Source organism: Colobus angolensis, unplaced genomic scaffold (assembly GCF_000951035.1).
Source record: "Colobus angolensis palliatus isolate OR3802 unplaced genomic scaffold, Cang.pa_1.0 Scaffold158, whole genome shotgun sequence".
NCBI lineage: Eukaryota > Metazoa > Chordata > Mammalia > Primates > Cercopithecidae > Colobus > Colobus angolensis.
In genome coordinates, this window is record NW_012114688.1 from 10,632,304 (window position 1) to 10,644,318 (window position 12,015).

Below are 12,015 nucleotides of genomic sequence, written 5' to 3' on the forward strand. Positions count from 1 at the left end.
TCTTCTGTGTCCTTCGCGCTGGGAGTTGGAGACTGCAGCTGTTCCTATTCGGCCATCTTGCTCCGCCCCTCAGGCCTAAAGTCTTAACTCATTTCAACACTTACTCAAAAGTCCAGAAGCTCATCTGATTCAGATATGTGAGCCTGAAGGCATGATTCATCCTGAGGCAAATTCCCCACCAGCTATGAGCCTAAGAAATTAAACAAGTTACCTACTTCCAAAATGTTGGGACAGGCATAAGATAAACATTTCCATTGCAAAAGGGAGAAATAGGCAATAAGAAAGGAGTAACAGGCCCAAGGAAATCAGTTCAAACCTCACAAGGAAAATAATAGTAAGTCTTAAAGCTGAAGAATAATCTTCTTTGACTCCATATCCCGCATCAGGGGCACAGTGGGGTAAAAGTTGGGCTCTCAAGGCCTCAGGCAGCCTCAGGGCTTAGTCCACTGAGCATCTCTCATGGTTTGCAGTCTCATGCCTATGGCTTTCTCAGACTGGAATTACATGCTGGTGCCCCCTATAGTTCTGTGGTCTCAGGGTAGGGAGGTGGGGGGTGATTACCCCACTCCCATGGCTTTACTAGGCATTGCCCTAGTGGGGACTCTGTGAATGATGGCCTCTGTCCTATGGCTCCACTAGGCATAGTGGGGGCTCTCTGTGGTAGGCTCTCTGTGGTGGCTCTGCCCCATGATAAATCTCTGCCAGCGCCTCAGGCTGTCCTCAACATCCTTTGAAATTTAGGCAGAAGTCACCATGGCTTCATACCTTTTGCATTCTGTGTGCTTGCAGAATTAGCACCATGTGGACACTGCCAAGATATACAGCTTATACCTTCTGGAGCAGTGGGTTGAGCTGCAGCTGGGCTCACTTGAGCTACAGCTGTGGTGGCTGAGGGGCGCTATGCCAGAATTGAGGGAGCAGAGTTCCAAGGTGCTGCAGGGCAGCAAATGCTGAGGTCTCACAAGCACCTCGCTGGAAACCTTTCCCTCAAGGTCCTAGCTTCCCTAGATTTCTGAAATGTTTTTGGAGTCATTTTCATTGTTTTCATGAATAGAACCTGGCTTCTTTCTATGCTAATATTTTTAGCAATCACTTGACCACACCCTTACTATTCTCCCCTGAACATATATTTTATGTGGCCAGGCTGAGAGTTTTCCTAATTTTTTTATTCTGCTTCTTTTTAAATTATAAATGTCATCTTTAAAGTATTTCTCTCTTCTCTCATTTTACTGTGAGTCACTGAAAGAAGTTATGCAATATCTTGAATTCTTTGCTGCCTAGGTAACTCTTCTGCCAGATATCCTAGTTCATTCCTCTTAAGTTCTGCCTTCCACAATATCCTAGGACATGGATACAGTTCTGCCAAGTTATTTGCAACTGTGTAACAAGGATGGCCTTTACTCCAGTTTCCAAGATTTTGTTTTTCAATTCTACCTGAGTCCTCATCAGAATGGCCTTTACTGTCCATATTTCCACCAATGTTCTGATCATGACCCCTTAAGTAGTCTTTACAGCATTCCAGACTTTTCTTACATTTCTTTCCTTTTACTGAGCCATCACTAGAATTGTCCTTAATGTTCTGTTCATGGCAATCTGGGTTTTTCTCTAACCTGCTCCTCCAAATTCTTCCAACCTCTACCCATTCCCATTACTCAATTCCTAAGCTGCTTCCACATTTTCAGGTATTTGTTATAGCAACAACCCCAGTCTTGGTACCAATTTTCTATCTTAGTTTGTTTTGTGCTGCTATAACAGAGTATCTGAGACTGAGTAATTTATAAAGGACAGAGATTTATTTCTTACAGTTCTGCAGGTGGGGAAGATCAAAGTCCAGTGGCTCACAGCAGGACCTTCCTGCTGTGTGGTAACATGGTGGAAGGGCAAGAGAGCATGCATGCATATGAAAGGAAGGGAGCTGAACTCATCCTTCTATCAGGAACCCACTCTCATGATAATAGCATTAATTCACTCACAGAGGCAGAGCCCTCATGACTTAACCATCTCTTAAAAATCCCACCTCTCAAGACTGTTGCAGTGGGGATCAAGTTTCCAACACATGAACTTTGGGGGGCATATTCAAACCATAGCATAGGTATCGCCTCACTTAATTCTCACAACACACCTGGGAGGTAGATGTTATCAGCATTTAAAAGATGAGAACAGCTATTGTTTACAGAACTTAGGTAACTCTTGGGAAGGTTATGTGGTTAGTGGTTGAACTATACTTTTAAACCAAGCATCTTTTAAGTATCATGAAGAAAAGTAGAGATCAAAAAGGTGAGAAGAAAATTATGATAGACAATATCAAAACCAGAGAAGTAGAGTTTCAAGAAGGAAGGTAAGTCGTGTTGCTATAATCGAATACCTGAGGCTGGGTAATTTACAAAGCAACAAGTTTATCTGGGTCACAATTCCAGTGACTGGAAAGTCCAAGAGTATGGCATTGGCATCTATTCAGCCTCTGGTCAGGGCTTTCATCATGCATCATAACATGGAGGACAGTCAAGGAGGGAATAGACACATGCAAAGAGCAAAATGAGGGGCATCCTCACTTTATAACAACCTGTTCTTGTGTGGAAACTAGTCCCTTTCTGTGTAAACTAATCTAGTTTTATTAAGGAGTTAACTCACTCATCTCGGTAGGAATGGCACTAAGCTGCCTGTGAGAGTGGAGCCTCTGTGACCCAAATGTTTTTCCACTGACCCCACCTATTAAATGTTTTATCTCCCAACATTGCCACACTAGGAATTAAGGTTTCAACATGAGTTTTGGTGGGGACAGGCAAACCACAGCAGAAGGGATGGTTAGCAGCATTAAATTTTGAGGTGAGATTGAGTACTCAAAATTAACAAAAGGACATTAGAATTTAGTTATATTCATTTTACACGTAAGATAAAGAAGACAAAACAGGTAATATTTGCAGGTAGAACTGTTCTATTTTATTCTTTGAGGATAGTATTTTACATAGTCAATATTTTCAACTGTACCATAAAGTTTAAATACTCACATTTGTTTGTTTGTTTCAGTTATATCAAGATTCCTTGATACAGAGCAGCTTCTTTCTGTTTTAGTCCAAATTCCAAAGCAAGACACGGTATGTTTTTGTATACATTTTGTGTTTTATTATACATTATGTGATGGAACTTGTCTTAATGTAATGTAACAATTGGAAAATATCAAAATGTTTTGGGAAAGTCCTTCATTATTGATATCTGGAGTATTTTATGCCATTGTAGAGGAAACTTTTTTCCTAATGTATTTTCCTGTATGTTATAGTGAAATTTAAAATTTCAGTCAGGCATGGTGGCTCATGCCTATAATCCCAACACTTTGGGAGGTCAAGGCAGTGCAAGACAAGCCTGGGCAAGAAAATGAGACCCCATCTCTACAAAAAATCAAAATATTGGCGGGGCATGATGTTGCATGTCTGTAGTCCCAGCTACTGGGGAGGCTGAGGTGGGAGAATAACTTGAGCCTTGGGAGGTCAAGGCTGCAATGAGCTGTGTTCACATCACTGCACTCCAGCCTGGGCAACATAGTGAGGCCTTGTCTCAAAAAAAAAGAATTGTTTTTTAGATAGTTAAGGAATTGGACTATTTTTACTGATCAAATATTAAGGAGTTACATATAATTTTCAAAAGACTTAGACTATAATAATATTTGCCTAATAAATAACTAAAATATATTAAGGCTAAAGAGTTTAGATTCTTCTTAAAAGTGATCACTATGTGAAGTTTGATTAGTCTTCAAATACTATTATTATTATTATTATTATTTTTGAGATGGAGTTTCTCTCTGTCACCAATGCTGGAGTGCAGTGGTGCGATTTTGGTTCACTGCAACCTCTGTCTCTCAGGTTCAAACAATTCTCTTGCCTCAGCCTCCCAAGCAGCTGGGATTACAGGCACCCACCACCATGCCTGGCTAATTTTTGTATTTTTAGTAGAGATGGAGTTTCACCATGTTGGTCAGGCTGATCTTGAACTCCTGACCTCAAGTGATCCGCCCACCTCAGCCTCCCAAAGTGCTGGAATTGCAAGTGTGAACCACCACACTTGACCAAGTCTTCAAATATTCTTAACCTTTAAGAATGAAACAACATCTTTACTGGATATTTTTCAAATTTAAATAGTGCTTACGGGTACATTCTGTAAAGAAAGTAATAGCTTTCATTCTTCCGTTTATGATGAACTGAAGAATATTTACTATAATGAAATACAGGTATATTTTTGCCCATATGCGTAAAAAGAAAAGAAGTCTTGCACATCAATAAAATTTAATTTATAATTTGATGACATTTGTAAATCCATTGAAAGCTAATCTATGTTTGGGAAGCCTTTTTGTATTATAAAGAAAATACTCTTACAGTTCATTTATAATAAAAGCATCACTAGACTGAAAAGCTTTAGCTGTTGGGCAGGCACAGAACTTAGTTTCCTTAAATAATTGAAGCTGCTTATACTTCAATATATACAAATGGGAAGTAACCTAAAACAACTGATGTTTGGAATTAAATTAGCAGCCCTCATAAAATAAGTTTGGAAGTATCCTTTGCTCTTTAATTTTCTGGTAGAGTTTACGTAGAACTGGTATCATTTCTTCCTTACGTATTTGGTGGAATTCACAAATGAAGCCATTAAAGCCTGGAATTTTTTTGGTAGGAAAGTTTTTAACTATCAGTTCCACTTATTAAATAGGCATAGTGCTCTTCAGGTTATCTATTTCTTCTTGAACGAGCTTTGATAGCTTGTGGCTTTTAAAGAATTTTTCATTTAACCCAACTTTTCAATTTATCAGCATAAACTGTCTCATAATACCCTTCTTATATCTGTAAAATTGGCAGTAATATACTCTCTCATTCCTGATGTTGATAACTTTAATATGTTCTCTGTTTTTCTTAATCAGCCTGGCTCGACATTATCAATTTCATTGGTATTCTCAAGGAACCAACTTTCTATTTCATTGGTTTCTCTTTTTTTCTCCTGTTCTCTATTTCACTGATTTCTGGTTTTATCACTCTTTCTTCTGCTTACTCTGTGCCTACTGTTCTTTTTTGAGGTTGTAAAGGAGGAAGCTGAAGTAATTGATTTGAGACCTATCTTCCTTCTAATATAAATATTTTAGTACTATAAATTTCTCTCTGAGCAATACTTTAGCTGTATTCCACAATTTTAGATATGTTGTGAATTCCTTTTCATTCAAAAAGGTCAAAACACGTTCTAATTTATTTTTAAAAATTCTTTGATGTATGGGTTTTTAGAGGTATGTTATTTTATTTATAGTATTTGGGGACTTTCCAAATATCTTTTTGTTATTGGTTTTTAACTTAATTCCCCAATCGTCACAGAACATGTACAAGATCCTTTTAGCTTTGTTGACATTGTTTACATGGCCCAAAATAGAGTTAATCTTAGTAAATGTTCCATGTGAACTTGAAAACCATGTGTATTTTACTGTTGTTTGTTGGAGCGTTCCATAAATGTCAGTTTGTTCAAGTTGTGTGGTAGTGTTCTTCAAATCTCCTATATCCCTAAGGTGTTTTATATTTTTGTTGTTGTTGTTGTTGTTGTTCTTTTTGTTCTATCAGTTATTAAGAAAGGAGTGTCAAAATCTCTAAATGTAATTGTGGATTTGTCTATTTTTCCTTGCAGTTTTATCAGTTTTTATCTAATGCGTTTGGAATCTTTGTTATTAGGTTCATACACATTTAAGATTGCTATGTCTTCTATAAACTGAGACTGTTATCATTACGAAATGACCCCTTTTATCCCTCGTAATATTTTTGCTATGAAATCTACTGTGTCTAATATTAATATAGCCACTCTGGCTTTCTTTTGGTTAGTGTTGGCATGGCATATCTTTACCATCCTTTTGCTTTTAACTTATTTTTGTCTTTACATTTAAAGAAGGCTTTTGTAGGTGAGACATAATTAGATCTTAACTTTTTGCATGCAATCAGAGAATACTTTACTTTTAATTGAGGTATTTATTACATTTATTTATTACTTTTATTTATTACTCAATAAGATTATTGATATGTTTTATTTAAATCTGCCATTTTTTTCTCATCTGTTTACTCCCTTTTTTCTTTTTTTCTGCCTTCTTTTGTATTTTTTTTATGATTCCATCTCATTTCCTTTGTTGGCTTATTAGCTATAACTCATTGCCTTTATTAGCTTAATTATTGATTTAGGGTTTACAGAATACATCTTTAGCTGAATTCAGTCCATTTTTGTTTATTTTTTATTTTATTTTTTAAGACAGAGTCTTGCTCTGTCACCCAGGCTGGAGTGCAGTGGCGCCATCTCACTCCCTGCCACCTCTGTCTCCCAGCTTCAAGTGATTCTTGTGCCTCAGCCTCCCTAGTAGCTGGGACTACAGGCATGTCACCATGCCATGCTAACTTTTGTATTTTTAGTAGAGATGGGGTTTCACCATGTTGGCCAGACTGGTCTCAAACTCCTGACCCCAAGCAATCCACCTGCCTAGGCCTTCCAAAATGTTGGGATTATAGGTGTGAACCATCAGACACAGCCTCAGTCCACTTTTAAATAATATTATAATACTTTACATATGATATAAGAGCCTTGCACTAGTATACCATCATTTCCCTCTTCCCTAATATTATACTATTATTGTAATAGGTTTAATTCTACATATATTTCACAATTCATTTTTAAAAATAAGGCAGCTTTATTGAGATGGAATTACATAGAATACAATTCATGCATTCAAAGCCTACAATTTAATTGTCTTTAGTGCATTCACAGAATTGTACAACCATCACCACAGTCAATTTTAGAACATTTTAATCATCCCCAGAAGCAATCCTGCACCCACTAACAATAACTTCCCATTCCTTCCCTTTCCCTAGCCTTAGATAACCACTAATCTATTGTCTGTCTCTACAGATTTACCTATCCTGGACATTTTATAGAAATGGAACATTTTAATATGTACAGGTAGTCTTTTGTGACTGGATTTTTTAACTTAGCATAATGTTTTCAAGTTTCATGTTGTAGCATTTATCAATACTTTATTCTCTTTATTGACAAATAATATTACATTGTATGGATATAACACATTTAGTTTATTGATTTATCAGTTGATGGATATTTAGGTTGTTTTCACTTTTGACTATTATGAATAATGCTATGAATATTTGTGTGCAAGTTTTTCTAGGTACATACATTTTCATTTGTCTTGATATATATCTAGGAATGGAATTGCTGGGTCATGTGATAACTCTGTTTAATAATTTGAGGAACTGCCAGATTGTTTTGCAAAGTGACTTCGTCATTTTAGGTACCCACCAGCAGTGTTTGAGGGTTCTGATTTCTCCACATCTTTGCCAAGATTTGTTATTATCTTAGTTTTTGATTCTGGTGAACCTGTTGGGTGTCTCATGGTTTTGGTATGCATTTCCATGATGACTGACAATGTTGAGCATCTTTTTATATGCTTATTGGCCATTTGTACCTTCCTTGGAGAAATATTTATTCATATTATTTGCCCATTTTAAATTGGGTTGTTTGTATTTTTATTTCTGAGTTGTAAGAGTTCTTTATGTGTTTTGGATACCAATCCCTTATTGTATATATGATTTGCAGATATTTTCTCCCATTCTGTGGGTTGTCTTTTCACTTTCTTGATTAAATTCATATTAATCCCCTACCAGAAAAATGAATACCTAACTCTTTTTTCTTCCTTATCTCCCATAAACACAGATACTTACATCCCTACTTTTCATCACCCAGTATTATTATAACAGTTTTAGTTAGATCAAAATTATTATGAAAATCAGTGTGTTATACAGAGCTGAGCCTGCATGACTTTTTGTGGCCTTTTCCCCAGAAATTAGTAACTATTTTTCTTTTCCTTTTTTTTTTTTTTGTTTTTTTTTTTTGAGATAGAGTTTCACTCTGTCACTCAGGCTGGAATGCAGTGACATAATCTCGGCTCACTGCAACCTCCGTCTCCCAGGTTCAAGTGATTCTCCTACCTCAGCTTCCCAAGTAGCTGGGGTTACAGGCACCCCCACCACGCCCGGCTAATTTTTGTATTTTTAGTAGAGATGGATTTCACCATGTTGGTCAGGATGGTCTCAAACTCCAGACCTCAAGTGATCTTCCTGCCTCAGCCTCCCAAAGTGCTGGGGTAACAGGCATGAGCCACCACACCTGACCTGAATTATTTTATTGTTAGATTCAAGTTACACAATATTGGCAGAAATATCACAGAAGTGATGATGTGTTCTTCTCATTGCATCTTCTTATATGGCACATAATTTTGATTTGTCTCATTATGATGATAAGTTTGTAGACTTGGTTGAGATGGTGTAAAATTGCTGTACAATTATGATTTCCCCTATTTCATTAATAAGTATTTTGTGGAGAGGTAGCTTGAAACCATGTAACTATTTTGCTCTTCTTTCAATTTATCCAGCTTTCAATTTATGTATGTATATATGTATGTATTTAATCCATATGGACTGATGATTTTATATTCAATAGTCTATTAATGTCAATATTTATTTTGATTCTCACATTGTCTCAGATTTGACCTGTGCAAGCCTCTTCTAATTTGCTTCTATGCTCTTTGGAAATGCATCCACAATTCTTTGAGAACTTTATCATTTTCTGCCTCAAGAAAATAAGCCAGGCTTATCTTATACTTTCCTTGGTAGCCTTTGAATCAACTATTTCTTCCAGGAGTCCTGGTTCATTTTAGTGAGGAATGGTATTAGAAATCAAGATATGAGCACCAGGTGTACTTATTGCTATTGGGGTATCACCGTTCTAAAACCCCTCATGGCTAGGGAATAAGTGTATGTATGTATGTGTATGTATGTGTGTGTGTGTGTGTGTGTATGTATATATGTATATATGCATAAATATAGATATTGACCTCTATATTTATTTCTGTATTTATCTATACAAAATAAAATTATGTGTTTGTACCAATACTTCCAATTTCAATTTACAATCACAGGGTTTATACTAGTTTTCTCTCTTTCCATATTAGTAACTCTCTGTCAATGAAAAATCTGATGAGAAATCCTATTATCCAATGAGCAGTCCTCATTATTCTTAATATATTAATATATTTGGTATATTCAGGAGGAATACCAATCTCCTACGACTGCCACTCCCTCCCCCATGCCATCTTCACTCTGCCTATGCTCTAGTACTCCCTGCTGAACGGTCTTCCTATGCAGAAATCCTTCTTACCTCTCTCAGTTTCAAGCTGCCCTTTATGCAGAGGAAGCTTTCCTCAGCCTACTTGGGATCCAAAACTTATGTCAAGGTTTCCCTCTTCCCTTGCATAAATAATCTCCTGATGTTCATATTCAGGCTCATATACCCTTGCTAGGTAGACCTTCAGTTTAGATGCCTTCCTGGCCTCCTGTGCTGTACCACCCCTCCGTCCTCTCTCTGCTCTGGCTTTACCTCTCCCACACCAACGATGCTCTCTTCTTCCTATTTGGGCCCTAACAACTAATACTACATCACATTGTTCATATTAAAATAAAATGATTTTTCAGTATATATGGAGGGTTCTTCACTTTATTTTTGAATATTTTGCTAGCCTAACCTTTTTATTCTTTGCATTTGTTTAACAGTATTGTTGGAATCAGTAAATGTTTTAGGATTTTCAGACACTTAAACATGAATAATCAATATAAATATAAACAAAGTACCACAGTTAACGTTTATGATCTTTTGCCAGATGTCACTGCTTTGGATGATATTTTTGAATGAAAAATATCTTAAATACTTAAAGAACAGTTTTTACTTATGAATAGCATATTTTACATAGAAAAATGCAATGCAGTTTAACAGAGCAAGAAATGGCTACTTTATATAGATAATTAGTATTTGTATTAGTTTAGTTTCTTTTTTTTTCTTTCTTTTTTGAGACAGAGTCTCACTCTGTTGTCCAAGCTGGAGTGCAGTGGTGTGGTCATAGTTTACTTTAGCCTTGACCTCCCTGGCTTATGCGATCTTCCTACCTCAACCTCCTGAGTAGCCAAGACCACAGGCATGTGCTACCACACCCAGCTAATTTTTAAGTTTTTTGTAGAGATGGGATATTGCCTTTTTGCCAAGGCTTGTCTTGAACTCCTGGGCTCTAGCAATCCTCCCATCTTGGCCTCCCAAAGTGCTGAATTTATGGGTGTGAGTCACTGTGCCTGACCTGTATTAGTTTTCCAAGACTGTGTAACAAAACGCTATGAACTGCACATCTTAAAATAATAGAAATTTATTGTCTTACAGATTTAGAGGCTAATAATCTGAAATCAAGGTGTTTTAGGGCCATGCTCTCTCTGAGAAACCTGTAGGGGAATCCTTTCTTGACTCTTCCTAGCTTTTGGTGATTTGTTTACAATTATTGCCATTTGTTGGCTCGAATCTTCTTAACTCCAATCTGTGTTTCCTCATCAAAGGGTGCTCTCCCTGTGTGTCCACGTGTTCACATGGCTGTCTTTGTATGACATCAGTATTACTGGATTAGGGGCCTACCCCACTCCAGTATTACATCGTTGTAACAATTACCAACTTCTGGAATGACCCTGTTTCCAAATAAGACCACATTTTGAGGTACTGAGGGTTAGAACTTCAATAGAATTTTTTTGGAGGGAACATAATTCAACCTTTAACAGTGTATAAGCAAAGGCTGTGTTTCTATTTTACTACAGGAAAGAATTAATCATCAGATTATACCTGACAGTAATCTCTTTATTGTCAATTTATATAACATATAGCATTATACAGTCACACAGTTTCATACAGTTTCACTAGTTACAGGAATTAGTAATATACATCTTTTTGCACTAGACCATTTCTGGTTAAATTAGGAAAAAATATCACTTTGACCAACTGGTTTTCTGAGAAATATCTGTGAATAGCTTGCCTGCTTCTATACTCAGTTTGACTATCAGATTTTAGAAAAGTTTTCTGGTCTAGGTTTAAGGTAATTCAGCAAACTAAGAATCTGAAACCTTTTTTCTGTTCAGAAAAAAAAAAAAAATTATAATTGGTGCCATAAGGTTTTTAAGGGTCAATGTTACTTCACATCTTTTTTTTTTTTTTTTTTCTTTAATACTTTAGGTTCTGGGTTACATGTGCAGAACGTGCAGTTTTGTTACATAGGTATACACATGCCATGGTGGTTTGCTGCACCTATCAACCCATCACCTACATTAGGTATTTTTCCTAATGTTATCCCTCCCCTAGCCCCCCACCCCCATAAGCCCTGGTGTGTGATGTTCCCCTCCCTGTGTCCATGTGTTCTTTGTTCAACTCCCACTTATGAGTGAGAACATGCGATGTTTGGTTTTCTAATCTTGTGATGGTTTGCTGAGAATAATGGTTTCCAGCTTCATCTGTGTCCCTGCAAAGCATGTGAACTCATCCTTTTTTATGGCTGCATAGTATTCCATGGTGTACATGTGCCACATTTTCTTAATGTGGACATTTGGATTGATGGACATTTGTGTTGGTTCCAAGTCTTTGCTATTGTGAATAGTGCCACAATAAACATACATGTACATGTGTCTTTATCATGGAATGATTTATAATCTTTTGGGTATATGCCCAGTAATGGGATTGCTGAGTCAAATGGTATTTCTAGTTCTAGATCCTTGAGGAATTGTCACACTGTCTTTCACAATCGTTGAACTCATTTACACTCCCACTAACAGTGTAAAAGCACTCCTATTCCTCTCCAGCATCTGTTGTTTCCTTACTTTTTAATCACCATTCTAACTGGCATGAGATGGTATCTAGTTGTGGTTTTGATTTGCATTTCTCTAATGACCATGATGATGAGCATTTTTTCATATGTCTGTTGGCTGCATAAATGTCTTCTTTTGAGAAGTGTCTGTTCATATCCTTTGCCCGTTTTTTGATGGGGTTGTTTGCTTTTTTCTTGTAAATTTGTTTAAGTTATTTGTAGATTCTGGATATTAGCCCTTTGTCAGATGGATAGATTGCAAAAATTTTCTCCCATTC

The 12,015-nt window shown here is 36.7% G+C and overlaps 1 protein-coding gene across 1 annotated transcript in view; it reads left to right on the forward strand.

Moving 5' to 3' along the window:
• MSH4 (mutS homolog 4) overlaps positions 1-12,015 on the forward strand; it is a 135,252-nt gene that overhangs the window by 64,218 nt on the left and 59,019 nt on the right. The window contains exon 8 of the mRNA XM_011936943.1: positions 3,028-3,095. Coding sequence (XP_011792333.1) covers positions 3,028-3,095 — 68 coding nt within the window. The remainder of the gene's footprint in view (positions 1-3,027; positions 3,096-12,015) is intronic.